Source organism: Phaenicophaeus curvirostris, chromosome 1 (genome assembly GCF_032191515.1).
Source record: "Phaenicophaeus curvirostris isolate KB17595 chromosome 1, BPBGC_Pcur_1.0, whole genome shotgun sequence".
NCBI classification, from domain to species: Eukaryota; Metazoa; Chordata; class Aves; order Cuculiformes; family Cuculidae; genus Phaenicophaeus; species Phaenicophaeus curvirostris.
Window position 1 is genome coordinate 2,090,458 of NC_091392.1, and position 22,984 is coordinate 2,113,441.

General features: G+C 43.3%; 1 protein-coding gene across 2 annotated transcripts in view; it reads left to right on the forward strand.

Moving 5' to 3' along the window:
- CHCHD3 (coiled-coil-helix-coiled-coil-helix domain containing 3) overlaps positions 1–22,984 on the forward strand; it is a 179,027-nt gene that overhangs the window by 22,660 nt on the left and 133,383 nt on the right. For both annotated transcript variants that reach the window (XM_069865723.1, XM_069865804.1), the window contains exon 3: positions 9,257–9,341. In XM_069865723.1, coding sequence (XP_069721824.1) covers positions 9,257–9,341 — 85 coding nt within the window. The remainder of the gene's footprint in view (positions 1–9,256; positions 9,342–22,984) is intronic.

Below are 22,984 nucleotides of genomic sequence, written 5' to 3' on the forward strand. Positions count from 1 at the left end.
CTGTATTCCAAAGTCTTGATTATAGTTATCTTAGTCTATTCTTGCGCAGAGTTTGAAGTCTTTGCTTAGCTTTCCCATTACTCGTACTCTCTGTCCTCTGTTTCTAATCGGTGACAGTAATTTACCACTGATTTTATAAATACACTTTCCTCACACTGAGTGGTGATGTAAAGGATGAACCCAATTGCACGCGTAGCTTCTTGTTTGTTGCCTTGTTGATGCTTTCAGACACTAATTTGAAGATTGCGCATTATGGTTTTTTATCTCTTTCACCTGCTTGAGTCCTCTGGGTTGCACTCAAGGTGTCCTTCATTTAAATGGCATGGGATGTCTCTTATGGAATCATGGGGTTGGAAGAGGCCTTTACAGGTCATCCAATCCAATCCCCCTGCAGGAGCAGGAACGTCTTCAACGGGACCAGATTGCGCAGAGCCCAGTCCAACCTGACTTTGAACGGTTCCAGGGATGGAGCCTCAACTACCTCCCTGGGCAACCTGTTGCAGGGTTTTACCACCCTCATTGTAAAGAAATTCTTTCTTATATCCAGTCTATGTCTCCCCTCTCTTAGTTTAAAACCATTGCTCCTTGTCCTGTCACAACAGGCCTTGCTAAACAGTCTGTCTTGATCTTTTCTGGAGCTCCTTTAAGTACTTGAAGGCTGCTATAAGGTCTCCCTGGAACCTTCTCTTCTCTGAGCTGAACAACTCCAACTCTCTCAGCCTGTTCTGTGTGGAAGGTGCTCCGGGCCTTGGGTAATTTTTTTTGGCCTCCTCTGCACTCGCTCCAACATCTCCATGTCTTTCCTATGTTGAGGACTTCCTTGTGGACTTGTTTATTTGAAGGCAGATTTGCTGGTGCAGCCCCAAACACACTGCAGAGCTGCTTGGGTGAAGTAGCGATGGTGTGAAATGTGAGAGGAGAAACTAAGGGACCTGGTCTTGTTAGGCTTGGATTTGCCCTTCCAGCAAGGAAGTCCTTGAGGAGACAGAATCAGTCTCTTCATGATGGTGCATGGCAGGAAGACACTAAACTAGGGACGCACATCGAAAGAGTGAATTTGACCTGTAAGGAGATATCATCAGACACTGAAACATGGTGCCCAGCAGGGCTCTGCTGTTTCCATCCTTGGAGGTAGTTGTTGTAAACGCGGATTTTTATCTCTAAGGAAGGTGGTCAAATGGCATGGAGAACATGGGTATAATTCTGTCCTGGCCTTTGAATCAAGAGTCCTCTCTGAAGGACGTTCTTTTTAGCGGCAAAGCTGAATGAAAAGGAAATGTAGAACTGATTTGTTTTCTTTTATTCCCCCCCCCCCCCCCTGTTTTTTGGTAAATTAATTCTCTGAATATTATTTAGCCAAGTATTTTCTAAAAGCTGTTTGATTGTATCAAACCAAAGTGCCTCTTAGTTAATAACTTAATGCACCTGCTCTTTCAAGAGGATTTAGTTAAGGTGCCTGATAATAAAAGCTGTTTGCATTAATGATCTTTTGCAAGTGCAAGACTAATGGGCGGATTCCCAGCTCTGCAGGCTTAGAGGTTGTGATTAATTTCTTCATATTGTATTCCTGATTTCCCAGGCTAATCTTTCAGAGGCTGCAGGTGTCTGCTATACCTGATCATAGAATCATAGAATAGTTTGGGTTGGAAGGAACCTTAAAGATCATCTAGTTCCAACCCCCCTGCCATGGGGGTTGGAACTGATCCCACTAGATCAGGCTGCCCAAGAAGCCCCATCCATCCTGGACCTGAACATCTCCAGAGATGGGGCATCCACAAGGACAACCTGTTCCACTGCCTCACCACTCCCATCATGAAGAAGTTCCTCCTTCTGTCTAGTCTAAATCTGCCTCTCTCCAATTTATACCTGTTGCTCCTAGTCCTATCACTACAAACCTTTGTAAACAGTCCATCCCCAGCTTTCTTGTAGCCCCTTCAGGTACTAGAAGGTCGCTATAAGATGTCCTTGGAGCCTTCTCTTCTCCAGGCTGAACAAACCCAACTCTCTCAGCCTGTCGTGGTATGGGAGGTGCTCCAGCCCTCAGATCATCTTTAAAACCCTCCTCTGGACCCGTTCCATCTCATGTTGAGGATTCCAGAACTGGACACGATACTCCAGATGAGGTCTCACAAACTGAAGTTAGAAACTGATCCTGCTTTAGCTCAGACCACAACAGAATGAGAGGGAGAAGGTATGGATTTAGATCTTCTGAGAAGCAAGTGTAGAGAAATTGGGGAAACATATTCCGAGAGTAGCTGAGTTGCTCATACCCTTATGCACCAGCCTATAGCAGACTTAGGAGGTGAAATTGCTGATTGCCTCTCCAGAGTATTTGTTACTATGTGAAGCTCTTTGCTTTGCTCCAGTACTGCTGGTGGAGGGCCTCTAAAGTTCTAAGATGAAGGGCGTATTGTATGTCTGAAACCTCTGTGCCTGTTGTTAAGTGTGTCAGTTTTTCAGTACCCTTGGCTGCTCTCTCCTTATCAGCTGTCCCTGCATATCTTTGAAGCCTTTTGGACCCTGGAAAATGTATTGGTTGTATACTTTCTTATTCTGGTTGAAGCACTAAATCAATACCTGTGTCTAGAATAGCTTCCGAAAGCATTTCCGTAGGTTTTGGGGCCTTGAAAGAGTTGCAGAATCACTAAGTTGGAAAAGACCCCCAGGATGATCGAGTTCTACCATTCCTATCAACCACTAGGCCATGCCCCTGAGCACCTCATCCACCCGTCTTTTAAGCAAGGATGCCTCCAGGGAAGGTGACTCAACCACCTCCCTGGGGCAGCCCAATGACCCTTTCTGTGAAAAAACAACCCTAGGTACCTCAGCCGCTCCTTGTAAGTCTTGTTCTCCAGCCCCCTCACCAGCTTCATTGCTCTTCTCTGGACTCGCTCCAGAGCCTCAACATCCTTCTTGTGGTGAGGGGCCCAGAACTGAACACAGTATTCGAGGAGCGGTCTCACCAGTGCCGAGTCCAGAGGGAGAATAACCTCCCTGGACCTGCTGGTCACGCTGTTTCTGATCCAAGCCAAGATGCCATTGGCCTTCTTGGCCACCTGGGCCACTGCTGGCTCATGTTCAGTCGCTGTCAACCAACACCCCGAGGTCCCTCTCCTCCAGGCAGCTTTCTAGACAGACTTCTCCTAGTCTGTAGCACTGCACAGGGTTGTTGTGCCCCAAGTGCAGGACCTGGCATTTGGCCTTGTTAAACCTCATGCCATTGGACTCAGCCCAGCGATCCAGCCTGTTCAGATCCCTTTGGAGCCTCCCTACCCTCCAGCAGATCGACACTTCCACCCAGCTTAGTGTCGTCTGCAGACTTGCTCAGGGTGCACTCGATGCCTTCATCCAGATCATTGATAAAGACATTGAACAGGGCTGGACCCAGCACTGAGCCCTGGGGAACCCCACTTGTCACTGGCCTCCAGCTGGATTTCCCACCATGTCCCACCACTCTCTGGGCCCTCCAGCCAACCAGTTTTCCACCCAGGAGAGTGTGCGCCTGTCCAGGCCAGAGGTGACAGTTTCATAAGCAGAATGCTGTGAGAAACTGTGTCAAAGGCTTTACTGGGGGAGAATAGAAGTGGGAGAATAAGCCTCCTTCAGAGGAGAAGCAGAAGGCAGTGGGATGGATAGGGATCTTGGAGTGTCTTCGTTATCTGGAAAAACCTGAATGAAAAAGTGGTGAAACACAGCCCTGTGGAGAATGCTCTTAGGCTTCCATAACTGCCAGCCCACTCTGAGTTCTTTCAAAACAAAACACAGTCTCTGTGAGGGGTGTCCTCATAACGTTTTGCTGCACACATCTGTCTGCATGCAGAAAGTAACTGGAATGATTTGGCAGAGGACTTGAGTAAATGCGCTGTAACTTGTATTCTGGAGGTCACCTCTCCCCTGTTTGGTGTGTACAGTCACAGATTTTGGCCAGTAGACACGTATTGGATGTGTTACGGTTCCTTCAGATCTGATCTTTGACTCTTGTTTCCTCTTTCTTCCATGCTCTTAAACCTTTCTTTTAAATGTGAAAGAAAAAAATTACCTTTTTCTCTGTGTGCATAGGGAGGGGATTTAACTCTGCCACATGTGTATGTTATCTTGTCCTTGCAGTCCTTGAAAATGGTCTAAATGCTGATCACAGAATCCTAGAATAGTTTGAGTCAGAAGAGACTTTAAAGATCATCTGGTTCCAAGCCCTGCACCATGGGCAGGGATGCCTTTCACTGGATCAGGTGGCTCAAAGCCCCATTCACCCTGGCCTTAAACACCTCCAGGGATGGGGCATCAGCAGCTTCTCTGGGCAACCTGGGCCAGTGTCTCACCACCTTCACAGGAGAAAATGTCTTCCTAGTACCTCATCAAGATCTCCCGTCTTTCGGCTTAAAACCGTTCCCTGTTGTCCTATCCTTGTACTCCTTGATCAAGAGTCCCTCCCCGGCTTTTCTGGAGCCCCTTTCAGTACTGGAAGCTGCTTTAAGGTGTCCCTGGAGCATTCTTTTCTCTGGGCTGAACAACCCCAACTCTCTCACCCTGTCCTTGTATGGGAGGAAATAATTGACTGAATTAGCTGTACTCTTTTTAAGGTTAGAAGGTGCACGAAGCGGGGGAAATGCATCATGCATTTGCACTGTAGTACTGGGCATAAATAACCACGTCTTACAAACTTTTCAAAAAGAGTAGGTGGACAAATATGAAATTTCAAGTTACTGCGTCTGGGAGGCCATCAAAATGTCATTGTCTGTTGTCAGCCACTGCTCAATCTGCTAAGGTGCAGGCAAGAGCTCTGTGGGTTTTATCCCGGAGAGATGTTCTGTGCCTGTGATGTTGTGACGTGGAGCAGTTTGGTCACTCTCTTAAGAATTATGCAACCTGCTGCTAGATCTGAGCATGAAAATGAGCCCGTTGGTCATGCAGCTGGTGGCACTCCATTCCCATTACCCTGGAGAGAATACTGCTTGTCAGACACCTATCAGCATCCACTCTTCACATGCTAAGAGGACAGAAAAGAGTTATTTCTGGCTGTAGGACTATGGCTTTTTGAGTGAAGTTCTCATTACTGACCATCTGTCTAAACTGTCGTGTGATGTGAGCTGTGCGTTAGCACATTCAGACTTGGGAAATGCTGGGGATACGTTCATTTTCCACTCCTTTAGGAGCATAAGAAAGCACTGGGATGCAAGTTTGACCTTCCTCAATGTACTTGCCTGAAAATCTTCCAAATTAGTCTGCTCTAGGATGCACCTACTATGATGTTGACATTGATTTCAGTGTCCTGAAGAACTTGAAATACTAAAGGGGGTGGGGGGTGGTAGCATAATTTTGGGGCACTGCTGCATATTTATCACTGAATCACAGAGTGGTTTGGGTTGGAAGGGACCTTAAAGATCATCCATTTCCAAGCCCTCTGCCATGGGCAGAGACACCTTTCTTCTGGAGCAGGTTGTTCAAAGCCTCATCCAACTGGCGATCAGGCTTATTTTAGCAGCTTTACACCCACCAGGTTCTACTATCCCCCAGTAGTTTAATGGTCAGCTGTCTGTTTTTAATGCCCCATAAGTCTGGGCAGCAACTGCCATCATAGAGAGTTGTTTTTGCTTCTCTCTAGACTCAGTTCCTTTCTTTTTTCCCCCTGATGCTTTTTCTAATAAATTAACTTTTCTCTTTTTAAATGCTTCTTCCCCCAGAACAAATCCCTCCTACTTGTAGAACTGCAATTTGTTACCGAAACATCATAAAGTTCCCATTTGGGAGCTACCCAATTATATCTTACAATAATTCTAGTGAATGATCTATAGCTTCACTTTTATTCCCTATTAGTATTGAGCTGATCGATGGGCAACCTTATTGATTGTTGAGGTCAAATGTCTTTATTGCTGATGCCTGAATCTTTCCTCATTACGACTTAAAGCTGCTCTGTGGTTTGTTAAGAGTTCTTGTACTCAGTTTTGCACACCAGAATGATAAAATTCATGATGTAGGTGCCATTGAACAGTAAACTTATACAACATTTTGTGTATTCTCACATTGAGCAGGACTGCAGTAAGAAACTCCCAATCATGGGTTTTCAGATTATTCTGTGAGTACGGTTGCTGTGATGTGAAATAAATTCTTTCTTTTTATGACAGCTTAATAATTTCTAAATGCACAAATGCAGAACCTTAACCTCTCTTGTTTTGGTTCGTGATGCTTGCTCAGGTGTGACGAGATAAATGTGTGATGGAATACAGAAATAGGATCCTTACGGTTGCCTGGTATTTTGCGGAACTTTTTCCCTCTTCTGACCACACAGTTAACTGTGATGAGCTGATTTAATTTGGAAAGGTACAGGTGTACTGTAACAATTCAGTATCTTCTCAAATGGAGAGTCTCCTCATAGCATCAGAGGAGAAAACAGTGGGATGCTGCCAACTGTCGGTAGGGATGGTGCAACTAAAACAGGGTTTTGCTTTTTCATCCAATCCTTGTGACAGTTACAAGATTTATAACTGCCTCTGAATTTTAAAATCGTAGAATCATAGAATGGTTTGGGTTGGAAGGGACCATTAAAGATCATCCAGTTCCAAACTCCTCCCATGGGCAGGGACCTCCAACTGCATCAGGTTGCTCCAAGCCCCTTCCAGCCTGGCCTTGAACACCTCCAGGGATGGGGCAGGCAGCGCTTCTCTGGGCAACCTGGGTCAGTGCCTCACCACCCTTACATAAAAACGTTTCGTCTTAAGATCTCATCTAAATCTCCCTTCTTTCAGCTTAAAACTGTTCCCCCTCATCCCATCCTTGTGCTCCCTGATGAAGAGCCCCTCTCCAGCTTTCCTGTAGCCCCTTTCATACTGGAAGGCTTCTATAAAGTCTCTTCAGAGCCTTCAGGTACTTAAAGGGGGATCATGTATAAGTTTCATTTATGTTAATATATGGCATTCACACGTGTCTCCAGCCCATGTTTTCCAAAACACAACTCTGCTTCTGCCATCAAAGCATTTTCTGCATCTGGCAGGATGGATATCGATTCGTTCTGCTTTGCTTAAGATGGTTGTAACTGAATTAGTTGGCCAAGACTCCCGTATAGTCGATGAAATTGCTCCATTCATTCATAAAATTCACTGTTTTAAAAGTCTGGTTTAGAATGAGAGGAATTGCAGACTGAACGCTATTACCTATAATGGGAACGTAAGCTAATGATGTTGGACAATTGTTGCAGATGAAGCAAATTCCTGGAGAAGAGCTCACTGAGATAGGCAGCTGTTTGTCACTGGCATTTTTTGTGTGTCTCTGTTGTTAAAAATCTAATTGCTGCCTCTTGTGAAACAAATAACTGGTTCCACAAAGGGGGTACTGGAATCAGAGGATGTACTAGTTTTGTCTTTTAATCACTAGGCGTCCTCTAAGGCACGTTTTCTTTAGCTTTATTTGTCAAAAAAAAAAAAAAGAAGAGGATATATCTGCTTAAATTAGATGGTAGCTCCATGGTGAGAGCAATTCACTGGAGTAGATATGATGTGTGGACTCAAGGAGGCTTTGAGCAACCTGTTTCAGTGGAAGGTCTCCCTGACTATGGCAGAGGGATTGGAACTGGGTGATCTTTAAGGTCCCTGCCAACTCAAACCATTCTATGATCTTAGGAGGATCTGAATTCTGGATGTTCCACTTCCAGGGCAAACGGTTACCTTGCTTTGAAAGAGGAGGCTGATGGCTTTTCCACCTCTGCCCCAGCATCTCCCCAAGTTTCTGACTGCCAGCGGTTGTTGAATGCTGCCTGTACGCATAAATATTTAATGCAAATGCAACCCAAATACCACCCCCTGTACTTGGTCCTGGTGAGGCCACGCCTAGAACCCTTGGTTCAGTTTTGAGCTCCTCAGTCCAAGAAAGACATAGAGGGGCTGGAAAGTGTCTGGAGAAGGGAAACACAGCTAATGAAGGGTCTGGAGCACAAGTGTTACGAGAATCAGCTGAGAAAATTGGGATTGTTCAGTCCAGAGAAGAAGAGGTTGAGAGGAGACCTCATCGCTCTCTACAGCTCCCTGGAAGGAGTTTCTAGTGAGGTGGACATTAGTCTCTTCTCCCAAGAAACAAGTGATAGGATAAGGGGAAATGGCCTCAAGTTGCACTAGGGGAGGTGTAGATTGGATATTAGGAAACATTTCTTTACCAAAAGAATGGTGAAGCATTGGAAGAAGCAGCCCAGGAAACTGGTGGAGTCCACATTCCTGGAGGTGTTAAAAGAGTGGCACGATGGGACATGGCTTAGTAGGCATGATGGTGTTGGGCTGACAGTTGGACTTGATCTTGGAGGTCTTTTCCACCCTTAATGATTCCATGGTTCTATGACTGGGTATTTTCTTTTTGTTCTTTAATTCCTCCCATGTATGGATAGAGATAAAACATACAAAGGCATCTCCAAAGCTGTGGGTTGAAACAACCTTTTTGTTTTGACTTCTTCTGCCAATTTATTGAAACTTGTTTCATTGCCACAACTTCTATTAAAGGAAGTAACAGCAAATAACTCCTGTTGTGGAGGTGGTTAATAGTGAACATTAGCAGTGTAGTGGCTTTCATGACTGAGCCCTTGGCTATCAAAAAGTTGGGAATGGACCTGTAATGTATTTCAAAACCTTGTTGAATAGGTTTTTGGTAATCTTATAGGTGTTTTTCAAGCCTGTAGATTAGTTGCTTTCATACTTTTCCACAGAAAAATACTTGAAGAAGTTGCTTTTTCCATTCTTAACCAGGCTTTCAACTAATTGATTTGAGTGAAGAAAATATTCTTTCTATGTCTCCTTGTTTAAACAAAATGAGGAGAATTTGAGTCAAAACCTTTTTCTAAGAGTAGAAACAGTAAGTATGGATATCTAGGATGTTGCAAGTGCTTTGTTGGGTAAAACTTGATAAATACTTGATTCATTACATGGGAAGGTGTTTTTCTTGTTTCCATATGAATAAAGATGGGTCTCAGTCCCATCCATCCCACCTGCCCTCAGATTTACTTTATAAAGGCACATTGCTTAAGAAAAATGCGTTTAATTTAACATATATTGTATGTTCCAGATTTCACTAATTAAGAAATGATTTAATAAGCCTAATTTTTGAAGGCTTTCTAGTGTTATATGCTAAAGCATGAAAGGTGTTTAAGCCACAAGAAAGCACTCCAATTGCTTTATAGGAAAAAGAAAGTAAAATAGAGCTCTGCTTTATGCAGTTGTTGCTGTAATTAGGAATATGTTGTATTCTGTTAACGTTTCATTTAATTTTCTTTTAATTGTAGCTAATGATGAAGAACTAAAGAAAAGAATAGCTGAAGAACTGGCGTTAGAACGAGCCAGGAGAGACTCTGAAGCTCAGAAGAGAAGGTTGGTTTGTTAATAACAGTATTTAAAACGACCGTGTACTTAATGCTTTCATTAGTGGTATTTATCTGCTTACCATAAACAGCTGAATTTTCTGCCCCAGACAAAATGAGAGGTAAGACCTTTGGGTGATACAGCAAGTTTGGAAACTAAATACATGTTAAAACAACAAATGAACTGCAATTTCTTTGTAAGAGCTGATATAAAATGGTGATCTAAATCCCTTTTGACCTTCTAAGCCTGACTATTTTTTGTAGTCTTTTAAGCTCAGCTTTCATTGATTTCTCTTGAGTCCAAATACTCACTTTGCAGTACAGAGATAGCAGTAGCTTGAGAGCGATGTGGAGGTGAGTTCCTTAACCCCTCTGTTTAATCAAAAGGTAAATTTTAACAGCAGTAGGGATGGTAATTCTTGTTATTCCTGTCAATTCTAGATATTTCTGTGAGCTGTAGTTAGGTTCAGAGCTGCTGTAATAGTACAGCACAGGGCATTGAAGAGACAAAGTGCTGTATTAACACAGTTCATGAGTAGGAAATGCTTTTGAGATCCTTTCTGTCTATGGAAATACTACTTTCCCACACGTGTTTTTTCAGAGACTGTAGTTACTGTGAAATGCTGGGTAGAGTCTTACAGAACTCAACCTTATCACAGAATCACAAAATCATGGAATAGTTAGGTCTGGAAGGGACCTTAAAGATCATCTAGTACCAACCTCCCTGCCATGGGCAGGGACATCCCACCATATCAGGTCACCGAAGGCCCCATCCAACCTGGCATTGAACACCTCCAGGGATGGGGCAGCCACAGCTTCCCTGGGCAACCTGTTCCAGTGTCTAACCACACTCATAGTGAAGAAATTCTTCGTAATGTCTAATCTAAATCTGCTCCTCTCCAGTTTATACCTCTTCCCCTTTTTCTTATCACTGCAAGCCTTTATGAACAGTACCTCCCCAGCTTTCTTGTAGGCTCCTTTCAGGTGGAAAGTCGCTATAAGATCTTGAGGGACTAGTGCTTTAATTCGTGCTTTCTTTCAGTGAATAGAGAATATGAGGCACTGAATGTAAATATTAACCTACATGTTATCCTCCATTCTGGGAATGGGAAGAAAGGCTCATTATGATGGATTTAAATAATTAGAATGTAATTAGTACTACTTAAACTGTCTGCATATCTATCAGTTGTTTCCCGCACCTCATTATATTGTTCTTTAATTGAGTTAGGTTGATAGACTCTATAATCAGATAGGACTACATAAACATCCCAGGAAAAAAAATCGGGCCTTTTTTTGGATCAGCATTAAAGGAAATCAATGTTTTACAGTGCAACCTTTCCACTCCTGAACTGGGCTTTAACAGGAAAACTTATATTACATTTGAGCTTAGTGTTGACGGCACAAGAGTTCAGCTAAATGTGATTACAGTATGGAAATATTTGTTATGTCACTTCAGTATTTTCTCATTTGATACTTCTGGAGCACCTCTGCTATGAGAACAGGCTGAGAGTTGGGGTTGTTCAGCCTGGAGAAGAGAAGGCTCTGGGGTGACCTTAGAGCAGCCTTCCAGTACCTGAAGGGGCTACAGGAAAGCTGGAGAGGGATTTTTTACAAGGGCCTGTAGTGATAGGATGAGGGGGAATGGCTTTATGTTGGAAAAATGAAGATTTAGATTAGACATTAGGAAGAAATTGTTCACGATGAAGGTGGTGATGCTCTGGCAGAGGTTGCCCAGTGGAGCTGTGGCTGCCCCATCCCTGGAGGTGTTCAAGGCCAGGTTGGATGGGACCTGGAGCAGCCTGGTCTAGTGGGAAGCATTGCTGCCCATGGCAGGGTGGTTGAAGCTAGGTGATCTTTAAGGTCCCTTCCAAACCAAACCATTCTATGATTCTATGAGTTTTGAGTAATTTTCATTAAATATTCTCTAATTCAGTTTTCATGGGTTGTACCTGTGGAAGGTAGGGAACAGACTGACGTGTCAAATACCTGATTTTATATTTTGTAGGGAATAATGCTGGCAGTCTTTCCTTTTTTTGGCTGTGGACTAGTGGAAAGATAAAAGAATGCTGTGAAATCTTTTAGTTGTCTTAAAATTAGGTGGAAGAATTTGTGCTTTTGAAATGTAAACTCTAAAATCAAGCTAAAATAAAAATACAGAGAATAAAACGAAGACTCTCAGCTCTTGTTAGCAGCTTTAATCCTTTTCTAGGTTTGATCTTTTTAGGAAGAAGCAAGGATTTTTTTATTATTCCTTTTTCACAGTAAAAAAATCTATCTTAACAGGGTTGTAGAAGCTCTTTTCAAGTTGGACAAAACAACTTTAAAAGATGCAGATGTTTGCTTAGCTGTTATGTGAGGCCTTTATGGGCTGAAGAGTGGTTTTTGTTTGTGTTTGTGTTTTAAAGACATGCAGTAAGTGCTGTAGTAAATGTGGAGCTGTTCTAATCCAGATCCTTTTCTGACAACGAAGTGGACACTGCTCTGCTGATTGCTTTAAGAAAATATTTATGTTGTTTAGGATAGCGTATGCCCCCCTCCTGTCCAGAGAAGAGCAAAAAAGCTGGTGAAGGGGCTGGAGAACAGGCCTTATGAGGAACGGCTGAGAGAGCTGGGGGTGTTTAGCCTGGAGAAGAGGAGGCTGAGGAGAGACCTCATTGCTCTCTACAACTACCTGAAAGGAGGTTGTGGAGAGGAGGGTGCTGGCCTATTCTCCCAAGTGACAGGGGACAGGATGGGAAGGAATGGCCTCAAGCTCCACCAGGGGAAGTTTAGGCTGAACATTAGGAAAAAATTCTTTACAGAAAGGGTCACTGGGCACTGGCAGAGGCTGCCCAGGGAGGTGGTTGAGTCACCTTCCCTGGAGGGGTTTAAGGGACGGGTGGATGAGGTGCTGAGGGACATGGTTTAGTGTTTGATGGGAACGGTTGGACTCGATGATCCGATGGGTCTCTTCCAACCTGGTGATTCCATGATTCTGTGATTGCACTTGAGAAAGCAGTCACTCCACAAGGAAAGGCCATGACAGTGTTCTTTTTCGAGTCAGGATTCATGCTTTTAAATGAAAAAAACAGTCTTCTGTACAACGTTTTATGCCAGTCTTCTGTGCACTCTTCACTTATAGAGTCAGTATGTTTTTTCTCCATCACTGGACTTCAGTTATCAAGCAGGTACGTACTTAAGAGCTAGATGCACATTGCTCAGATAAAGTACTTGATGTCTTGTCTGTCTTCCCAGTGCGGAGCGATTTAGGGAATATAAACATTGATGCTGTGTTGGAAAATGGAACAAAACTTGAGTTCCCAGTTATTCTTAAGCATTTTTTATTTAAGCAGTTATTCTGCTTAAAACAATCAATGGAAAGAAATGGTTAACAGAGAGCAGTTTGAAGTAGTCGCATGACAATAGTGGCCCAAGAAAAATGCAGCGTAATGCGGGTTTCATAACTGACGTTATGATGCAAAGTACAAATGTGCTGGTGCAGTTCCATAGAATCATAAAATGGTTTGGGTTGGAAGGGACCTTAAAGATCATCCAGTTGCAACCCCCGTGGCAGGGGAGATGATTTAAGGCTAGTTAGATTGAAGCATGATGGTGTCTCGTGTCTCTGAGTGTCTCTCGCAGACCTGTGACTCACTGGGTCTCTTTCAGGCCCAGTGCGAGGCTCTTTGATAAGGAAATGAGTGAAAAGAGGCCTGAATGTAAATTTGGAACTTTTCTTTAGGAAAAACAAATCAGAGCGTTGGACTTGTAATTTTATTTACTTACTTTTTTTCTTGGAAGAGGTGCAGTAGGGCTGTAAGCCTGTCATTACTGAATTTAACTGGTGTCCGTGTATTAAAAACTGCTTGATTTGCAGTGTGATCCATTAACAGTTTAATTTGATAACTCACTACCTTCCTTTGTTGACCATCTGTCAAAACCCACAAACAAACTGTTCCTCATATTTTACCTTAAACCACTGTTTTCGAACCGTGTTTTGATGTGAGGTGGTTGGTGGACATAACAGCATCTTTTAAGACACTGGACTATGGTATGTGACATGAAATTAAAGATTTCTGCATTCATTTTATGAGATTTTTTTTTTTTTAATAATAGATGGTGTATTTTGCAAGTGTATGTTTATATTCCCTTCTCAAAAATGTTACAAGAAGGACACTGAGGGGCTGGAATGCATCCAGAGAAGGGCAACGAAGCTGGTGTGGAGGCTAGAGAACAAGTCTTATGAGGAGGGGCTGAGGGACCTGGGGTTGTTTAGCCTGGAGAAAAGGAGGCTGAGGGGAGACCTTATCACTGTCTACAACTCCCTGAAAGGAGGTTGTGGAGAGGTGGATGTTGGTCTCTTCTCCCAGGTGACAGGTGATAGGATGAGAGGAAATGGTCTCAAGCTGCACCAGAACAGGTTCAGATTGGACATCAGGAAAACCTTTTCCACTGCAAGAGTTCTCAGGCTCTGACAGGGGCTTCCCAGGGAGGTGGTTGAAAAGATGGGGAGATGAGGTGCTCAGGGATCTGGTTTAGTAGTGGACAGGTGCATATAAACTTGATGATCTCCAAAGTCTTTTTCAACCAAGTGGTTCTATGATTCCGATCTTTGAGTGAAACAACACTGAAACTTATAAATGTCTGAATCTTGCAACTGTTTGTTGTGTCTCATTCCAAATGTCTATTAGCTAATTTCAGTGCTGTTTTTGTATGCAGTGTACGACCACATTTTGATCTGATTATGAGATGTATCTCACTCATTTCAGACTGTCAAGGAAATTTTAATTTTAACTTGCTATATAATTTATTTATTCACACATGCATACCCAGTGCAGATGGACTACTCGTACTGTAGAAAGTTAAGATCTGTTCTTATTTCTGGGATTTGAGCTAAAGGGTGACTCTTCAAATTGTACTTGAATGCTGTCAGTGCACTCACAATGCATGAATTGCACTGTTCTTGTTTAAAATGACTTCGAACAGTTATACATAAAGTAGTGATTTAGATTCCACGTTAGAACATGTCCTAAATGGCTTACGCACTGGTCATTCATATTATTTCTGCTTCTTCATCCTCTCTTTTCTTGTATAATTGAATGTGGAATTCTCTTTGCTGAGAATATGAAGCTTGCGTAAACTTTTGATTATGTGTGACTCAGATGAGAAGAACTAGGAGGTTCCTCAGGAACTTAAATTTCTGCAGAAATAATGATGAATGTTCACTGGATATTTTGCCCTCAGAATTTAAAATTCCATTTGACTCTCTAGAGTTTCATGATGGTGATGATGTGGTTGAGTGGTTTTAGGTAAGAATCAGTTAGAAGGCCAAACAGGAGTGGTCGGAATCTATTACAGACCAGCCAACCAGAATGAAAAGGCAGATGAAATAGTAGCTGGGGCAAGTCTCAATCACCAGCCCTCGTCGTGGAGGTCGTCGGCCTACCAGATGTCTGCAGAAATGCAATGGAGCGGAGAGGAGACATTGTAGGTGGTTCCTGGAGTGTGTGGAGGAGAACTGCCTGACACAGATGGTGAAGGAACCAATGAGGGAAAGTCCGTGCTGGACCTTTTGTTCAGAAACAGAGAAAGACTTGTGGGTAAAGTGATGGTTGGAGGTTGTCTTGAGCACAGTGATCATGAAATGGTAGAGTTTTTGATTCTTGGAGAAGTGAGGAAGGTGTTCAGCAAAACTACTGCCTTGGACTTCTGTATGGTGGACTTTGGCCTGGCTGGTCGTGTCCCTTTGGAGACAGCCTTGAAGGGCAGAGGAGTACAGGAAAGTGGGACATTCTTCAAGAATGAAGTCTTAAGGGTGCAGAAGCAGGTTGTCCCCATGTGGCAGGAGATAAACTGGCAGAGAATAAGACCAACCTGGCTTGACAGAGTGTTTTGGCTGGAACTCGGGGAAAAAAAAAAAGAGTTTGATCTTTGGGAGATGGAGCAGGTAACTCAGGAAGACTACAGGTGTGTTGTGAGGTTATGCAGGGAGAAAATTAGAATGGCCAAAGCTCAACTAGATCTTAATCTGGCTACAGTACAGGACAGTAAAAAATGTTTCCATAAATATATTAGCAACAAAAGGAGGACTAAGGAGAATCTCCATGCTTAATAAAATGCGAGGGGAAACACAGTCAGAAAAGATGAGGAAGAATCTGAGGTACTTAGCGCTTTCTTTGCCTCAGTCTTTAGTAGTAAGACCACTTGTTTTCCAGCTACTCAGCCCCTGAGCTGGAAGACAAGGACAAGGAACAGAATCAATGTCTTTATCCATGACCTGAATGGGGGAATTGAGTGCTCCCTCAGTCAGTTTGCAGATGACACCAAGTTGTCTTGGGGTGTTGATCTGCTCTAGGGCAGGAAGGCTCTGTAGAGGGTCCTGGACAGGCTAGATCCGTGGGCTGGAGCGTAGGAATGGCCTGCAGAGGGATCTGGAAAGGCTGGATCAATAGGCCAAGGCCAGCTGTGTGGGGTGCAACAAAGCCCAGTGCCAGGTCCTGCATTTGGATCACAGCAAAGCCAGGGAGTGCTCTAAGCTTGGGGAAGAGTGGCTGGAAAGCTGTCTGGTGGAAAAGGACCTGGAGGTGCTGGTCAACAGCAGATGTACATGAGCCGGCAGAGTGCCAAGGTGGCCAAGAAGGCCATCAGCATCCTGATTTGGATCAACCTTGGTGTGGCCAGCAGGGTCAGGGAAGGATTTGTCCCCCTGTACTCAGCCCTGGTGAGGCTGCACCTTGAATACTGTGTCCAGTTTTGGGTGCCTCAGTACAAGAAGGACATTGAGAGGCTGGAGCACATCCAGAGAAGGTCAACAAAGCTGGGGAAGGGTCTGGAGCCCAGGGGTTATGGGGAGTGGCTGAGGGATTGTATTTCCTCCTTAGGTATCTTCTTACAAATATACATCGTTGCTCTATGTCTTGTTACGGCTGTTGAGCTCTCTTTTAATCATTTTGTTGGTGTTGGTGATGCGACAGTCTAAAATAGCTGCTCCTATTGAAGTAATTGGAAGCGTTTCTCCTGATAGCACGGAGATGGCCCTAAGTATACCAGATGGTGTCATGCCTCATGAACTTCAGTGATGAGAAGCTGCTTCTGGTCAGCAAGATGCATCTGCTTCATGGAGTTCTGCAGAGCAATCTGCACAACTCAGTGGACCAGTAGGTGCATTCTGGGATGATGCGACTGCAGTAAACGAGCACACGGGATCACAGGATGCACAGTTAGAATAAAGAGAAGTGCTATTATGGTACAGGGAGTTAGTGCTAAGAAAAAACTTGATCAATTATGAGAGTTTTCCAGATATAACTGTTGTGTTTTGAAGTATGGGGTTGTTTGGGGTTGCTCAGCCTAGAGAAAAGGAGACTGAAGGGGGACCTTATCACAGTCCACAACTTCCTGAAAGGAGATTGTAGCAAGGTGGGTGTTGGTCTCTTCTCCCAAGTGACAGATGATAGGATGAGAGGCTCCAGGGACACCTTAAAGCAGCCTTCCAGTCTTGACAGGGGGCTACAGGAAAGCTGAGGAGGGGCTCCTGATCAGGGAGTGCAGGGATAGGATGAGGGGAAACGGTTTTAAGATGAAAGAGGAGAGGTTGGGATGAGGTCTTAGAAAGATACGTTTTCCTGTGGGGGTGGAGAGGCACTGGCACGGGTTGCCTGGGGAAGTTGTGGCTGCCCCATTCCTGGAAGTTTTCAAGACCAGGTTGGATGGGGCTTTGAGCAACATGATCCAGTGGGAATTGTCCCTGCCCATGGCAGGGGGTTGTAACTGGATGATCTTCAAGGTTCCTTCCAACCCAAACCATTCTATAATGCTACGAACTGTACTGTTTTCTTCCAAGAAAACAATAAGGAAAGTAAATCAAGCCTCTAAGACAGCTTGGTATTTCCAAACCCTCAACCTCAGAAGCAGCAAGACTGTGAATACATTTATGCTTCCTTGGCATTTCACAGCTAAGATCACATGCTAAACTTTTATGATTTTAAAATGTAAAAAGGACAATGCGATCCTATTCCAAAGGAGACCTGCACTTCTATAACACAATGCTCTTTTCCACCGCTGGTTCGCTATAGAGGCATCAATTCCAGCAGCTCACCCGATCACAGTGCTTGTTTTATAGGTAAATCTCTGCTCAAACCCACAATGTCTTCACACTTAATCTTGGCTTCTTCCCCTGCCTGCAAAGGGAGAGTCTTGACCCACCTCGACCCTCCTCATTCGCTCTTCTCCTGTGGCAGATCACTATTATCCTATAATCCTCCAGCCCTCAGTAATATTACAGCTGTTGAGGAATAAATCCACATCTCAATCTTCGGCTGGGTACAAGACCAGACAAAGGAAAATTCTGCTGTGAGAGTGGAAAAAACCTGTTTCCATTGGCAAAGAGGGAATAGCAGGAACTCAAATCTGTGGAAGCAATGCCAGAACTGAAGTGGCCTTCTGGACACTAAAAGGAAATAGTTGTTACTTTGTGTGTTTTTATAAAATCAGTTATACCCAACAAACCTGTCTGATTTGGTTTGTTAAACAAAGAACCTTCACCCCTGCCTCACCTTATCCGTTTTACTCTGTAGAAAAGCCTATTTTGCCATTTTACTCAATTAGTATCTCAAGTCCTCTCTCTACCAACCATACATCTTCAGATATGGAAGGAGAAAGTCATGCAACCTTATACGTCGCATTCAGAAATGGAAGACCCTTATCAGATGTCACATTAGCTTTTCTTTCCAGTTTATATGCATTTTTTTTTACTTATCTTCCTGTTTATCACTTTAAAATATCAAAGCTTTGCTCTCTGAAATAAGTACCCGTGGGTTTTTTTCCGATACATTGAATGTCACATTAAAAAGAAGTAAAGCTTCCCAGCATTTGTGGAATACACTGAAACTGGAAAGTGGTGCATGAGCAAAGATAGAATAATTATCAATAGGCTACACAAATGTTGCAGTACTGACAAGGAAGCTTTATTTCAAAAGTACCTTTCCACTCCAGAGGCTGCGACTCATTTTTTTTTCCTCTAGGAACGATGAGTGAAATGAAGAAATTTCCCTCTAAAACCAGTTTCTCTCAACTGTACTTTTAAATGGTGCTTGAATCTCTCTCTGCAACACTTATTGGTGGAAATCTTGTCAGAGAGGGATGATCAAAGGAGACAAGCTTGATGAAAGTGAGATTTTTGGTGCTTTGAGACTACACCTGGAGTCCTGCATTCAGTTCTAGAGTCCTCAGCAAGGAATGAAATGGATCTGTTAGAGTGACTCCAGAGAACACTACAAAGATGATCCGAGGACTGGAGCATACGAGGAAAGGCTGAGGGAGTTGGACTTGTTTAGCCTGGAGAAGAGAAGGCTCTGGGGAGACCTTAGAGCTGCTTCCAGTACTTAAAGGAACTACAGGAAAGCTGGGAAGGGGCTCTTTATTAGGGGGTGCAGGGATAGGATGAGGGAGAGGCAGTTTTAAGCTAAAAGAGGGGAGATTGAGATGAGATCTTAGGAAGAAACGTTCTCCTGTGAGGATGGTGAGGCACTGGCACAGGTTGTCCAGGGAAGCTCTGCCTGCTCCATCCCTGGAGGTGCTGAAGCCAGGTTGGATGAGGCTTTGAGCAACCTGATGCACTGGGAGGTGTCTCTGCCCATGGGAGAGGGTTGGAACTAGATGAGCTTTATGGTTCTTTGCAATGCAAACCGTTCTATGATTCCAACTCTGCCGTATCAATTTTTTACGTTCCTAAATGTGACTGTCCATTGGGCAATGTCTTTAGCAGGTTTTTTAAAACAATATGGTCACTCATGCCAGATGATTCTAAAACTGTTATTCTTGACTTACCAGAGATCAAGACAATGAGAATAACTTTTAATGCTTCATGGAATTATTTCCACCTTCCTATCTGACTGTCAGCTGTAGAGTAGAACCTCCTGAGTGCTTTCACACTTCATTCTAAACACCATCGTGAAGTCCCTGTGGCAGAAGACCAGATTATAACTATTTTCAAACTAAGTAGCTTTTTGTCCCCCCTGAGAAGAACACTGCAAAAAAAGCCAGTCTCCCAATTTAACACAGCCAATTATCTGGGAAAATATAAACATTTAGGAAGAAAAAAATTCTACTTCAAAGAACGTTTTCACTACATTTACTGCATTAATGAACTAAGTAAGATACATGAATATGCTCTTCATAAATCTACCTCAGTAAGATACAGAGGGAAAATTATAAATAAATCAATCATTTTATGTTTCCTTATGTTCTCTAGATCTATGCCAGTAAACTAGAATAATCATGTTATTAAAACAGAAATCGATAGTAAGCTTTAAAATATACAGGAGCACAAAAAGGTCAAGCCCTGGTATTGATTTTAATATAACGTTTTTGGTGTGTAGTTTCCCAAAGGGTTCTTCTCCAATACTTTTCTTCATTCTTCTTTCGCTTTCCATTTTCACTGGTGAATTCTCTTCTGCAAAAGCTGTCTACTCCACGAAGTTTACTAAGAGCCTGTCATGTATGCAATGGACTGCTGAGATATGACAAAACAAGGTTGGGGGAAGCACTTGGATGCATCAGATATCAATTAAACCATAAAGTGAATTGCAGTTATACAGGGACCCTCCCCAAAGCGTAGCAACAACAAGTAAAATGTGAAGAAGCTGATGGTTTTGTAATAACCTACCACTGAGAGGCACATCCATGCACCAATGTGGGAACATTTTTGAACCTGATTTAGAGTTTAGATTTTCCTCAAACGGATGAGAATGTTTTGAATTACAAAGGTTGCAATAACTTATCCAGCTAATGACGGATAGAATGCCACACGACATGGAGCTCCGCTAGTCAAGTAGAACAGACCCCCATCAGTTTATTACCAGGGAATGTTTGAAAATCTATCATCGATACAAGTCAAGGAAAGCATTTTTCATGTGACTTTCAAGACAAAAGTTACCCAAGTTATCACAGAATCATAGAATGATTAAGGTTGGAAAAGACCTCTAAGATCACCAAGTCCAGCCATCAGTACACTACCACCCTGCCTATGAAACCATGTCCCAAAATGCCACGGCCACAAGTGTTTTTAAACACCTGCAGGGATGGTGACTCCACCACTTCCCTGGGCAGCTTCTTCCAATGTTTGACTGCTCTTTCAGTAAAGAAATTTTTCCTAACATCCTCTAAACCTCCTTTGGAACAACTTGAGGCCATTTCCTCTCATCCTTAAGTTGTCACAAGAGATTAGATGTTCAAAGCACAGCAAAATCTCAGAGCTAGTAAAAGCCATCACAGAATCATAGAATGTTTAGGTTGGAAGAGACCTTAAAGATCATCCAGTTCCAAACCCCTCCCATGGGCAGGGACACCTCCCACTGCATCAGGGTGCTCAAAGTTCCATCCAGCCTGGCTTTCAAGACCTCCAGGGATGGGGCAGCCATGACTTCTCTGGCCAACCTGTGCCAGTGCCTCACCACACCCGCAGGAAAACATTTCTTCCTAAGATCTCATCTCAATCTCGCCTCTTTCAGCTCAAAACCAATCCACTTCATCCAATCCCTGTGCCTCTTGATAAAGAGCCCTTCTCCAGCTTTCTTGTAGCCCCTATAATTACTGGAAGGCTGAACTTTTAGTTACTCTTGGAGTTACTTTCCAAGATTTCTGTTACTGGTCTGAGCCTCCATTTATACCGTTGTGTCTGGTTCTCAGTGGATATGGAGATGAATCTTGAAGACGGGAAGTAGAAATAGAAGAAAGCAGTGCTATAATTCACCTTTATAAACCCAATTTTGAAAGCATTATTTTTCACTTTGATTTTAAAACTTAGCGTCTTAACTGACAAGTGGGATACCAAACTTCATCTTGGTAAGTTTATTTCTTGGAGAGATGGGAGAATGACTTGAAGCCACTGAGTTTTTTTTTGGAGAGAGCATCAACAAAAACAATACTGCTTCGTAGCTTGATATTCAAGTAGGAAAACTATGTCCCCCCGGTGACTGCAAAGAAAACTTTGCTTTCAAACTGCTGAGCTGTTTCATTTTGAAAAGTAGCAAATGAGTAGACATAGCGGAGAAACACAAGTTATTGTTATTATTATTATGATTTTTTTTTTTTTAACTGCCCATTCATTTTAATGGATAATTAATGTCGTTATAATGTCAAAACTGCCTTTGCAGGTCCTGAGAGGAGTGATATTAAGTTTGAAAGTTATTGCAAGTGGAGCAATGTGGGTATTGGGAAAAGCCTTCACTAAATACACATACAAATTATGTAAAACAGTTTTACTGTTCCGACTCAGGTTCTTACGTGCCTCTGGCATAAAGGTAGAAATTCATTCATCTATTTTGTCTTTCTGTAATACTGATCTATATGCACATATTTAAGAAACAGTGGCTTTATGAAGTTTAATTACAAAATCCCCTCAAACAACCTTCCTTCCTACCTACTCAGCCTCCTTCCTCTTCACACCCGTCAGCCTAAGCATCTTTAATGAAGAAAGTCAACTCCTGTCCCCTAGAAGTTATGAGCAGCCATTGGACTGACAAGAATCATAGGATCATTACAGTTGGAAAAGACTTCCAAGATTATCCAGTCCAATTGTCAACCCAGACCCACCGTGCCTACTAAACCATGTCCTGAAGTGACACATCTACATGTGTATTTAACACCTCCAGCGATGGGGTCTCCACCTCTTCCCTTGGCAGCCTCTTCCAGTGCGGTAAATGAATTTTTACCTAATATCCAATCTAAACCTCCTCTGGCAGAACTTGCGGCCATTTCCTCTTGTCCTATCCTTTGTTAGTTGGGAGAAGAGACCAACGCCCACCTCACTAAACCCTCCTTTTAGATAGTTGTAGAGAGCAATAAGGTCACTAAACCCTCCTTTTAGATAGTTGTAGAGAGCAATAAGGTCTCCCCTCAGCCTCCTTTTCTTCAGACTAACCAACCCCAGGTCCTTCAGCTGCTCCTCGCAAGACTTATTCTCCAGCCCCTTCACCATCTCCATTGCCCTTCTTTGTACACACTCCAGCCCCTCGATGTTTTTCTTGTAGTGAAGGACGGGCCCAAAACTGAACCCAGGATTCGAGGTGCAGCCTCACCAATGTTGCGTACAGGGGGACAATCCCTTCTCTGCTGCTGCTGCTCGCATCATTTTTGATCCAAGCCAGGATGCTGTTGGCCTTCATGACCACATGAGCTGCTGCTGGCTCGTGTTCAGCTGCTGTTGACCAACACCCCCAGGTCCTTTTCTGCTGGGCAGCTTTCCAGCCATTCGTCCTCAAGCCTGAAGTGTTACAATGTCAGTGTCCATCTCAAAGTAGATTAGCATGCTGTCTGTTCAGGTGGTGTTAAATGGAAGAGCTGTACGTAATTACAAGTTTTGAAATGATATCTGTGGTCTTTTGATAACATAAAATGATATGGCCATTAGTGGAGACCTTTCAGTTGACAGATGGTAAGCTGAGGCTAGAAGGCAGCTGGAAGAAGAAATGAAGGAATACGTTCAATTGGATGTTAACTGCTTAGACCTTACTGTTCCGGGTGATTTGAGAAGCACAGTGTTTGCAGTGGGGGATAGCTGCGAGAATGGAAAGAAAAGTTTCAGTAAGTGATAATTTGTAATAAATTCAGCGTTTTCTTGGGCTGGATTGCAGAATGCAGCCCAAAGAAAGAGAGCAAGGAGGGTGCTGGCCTCTT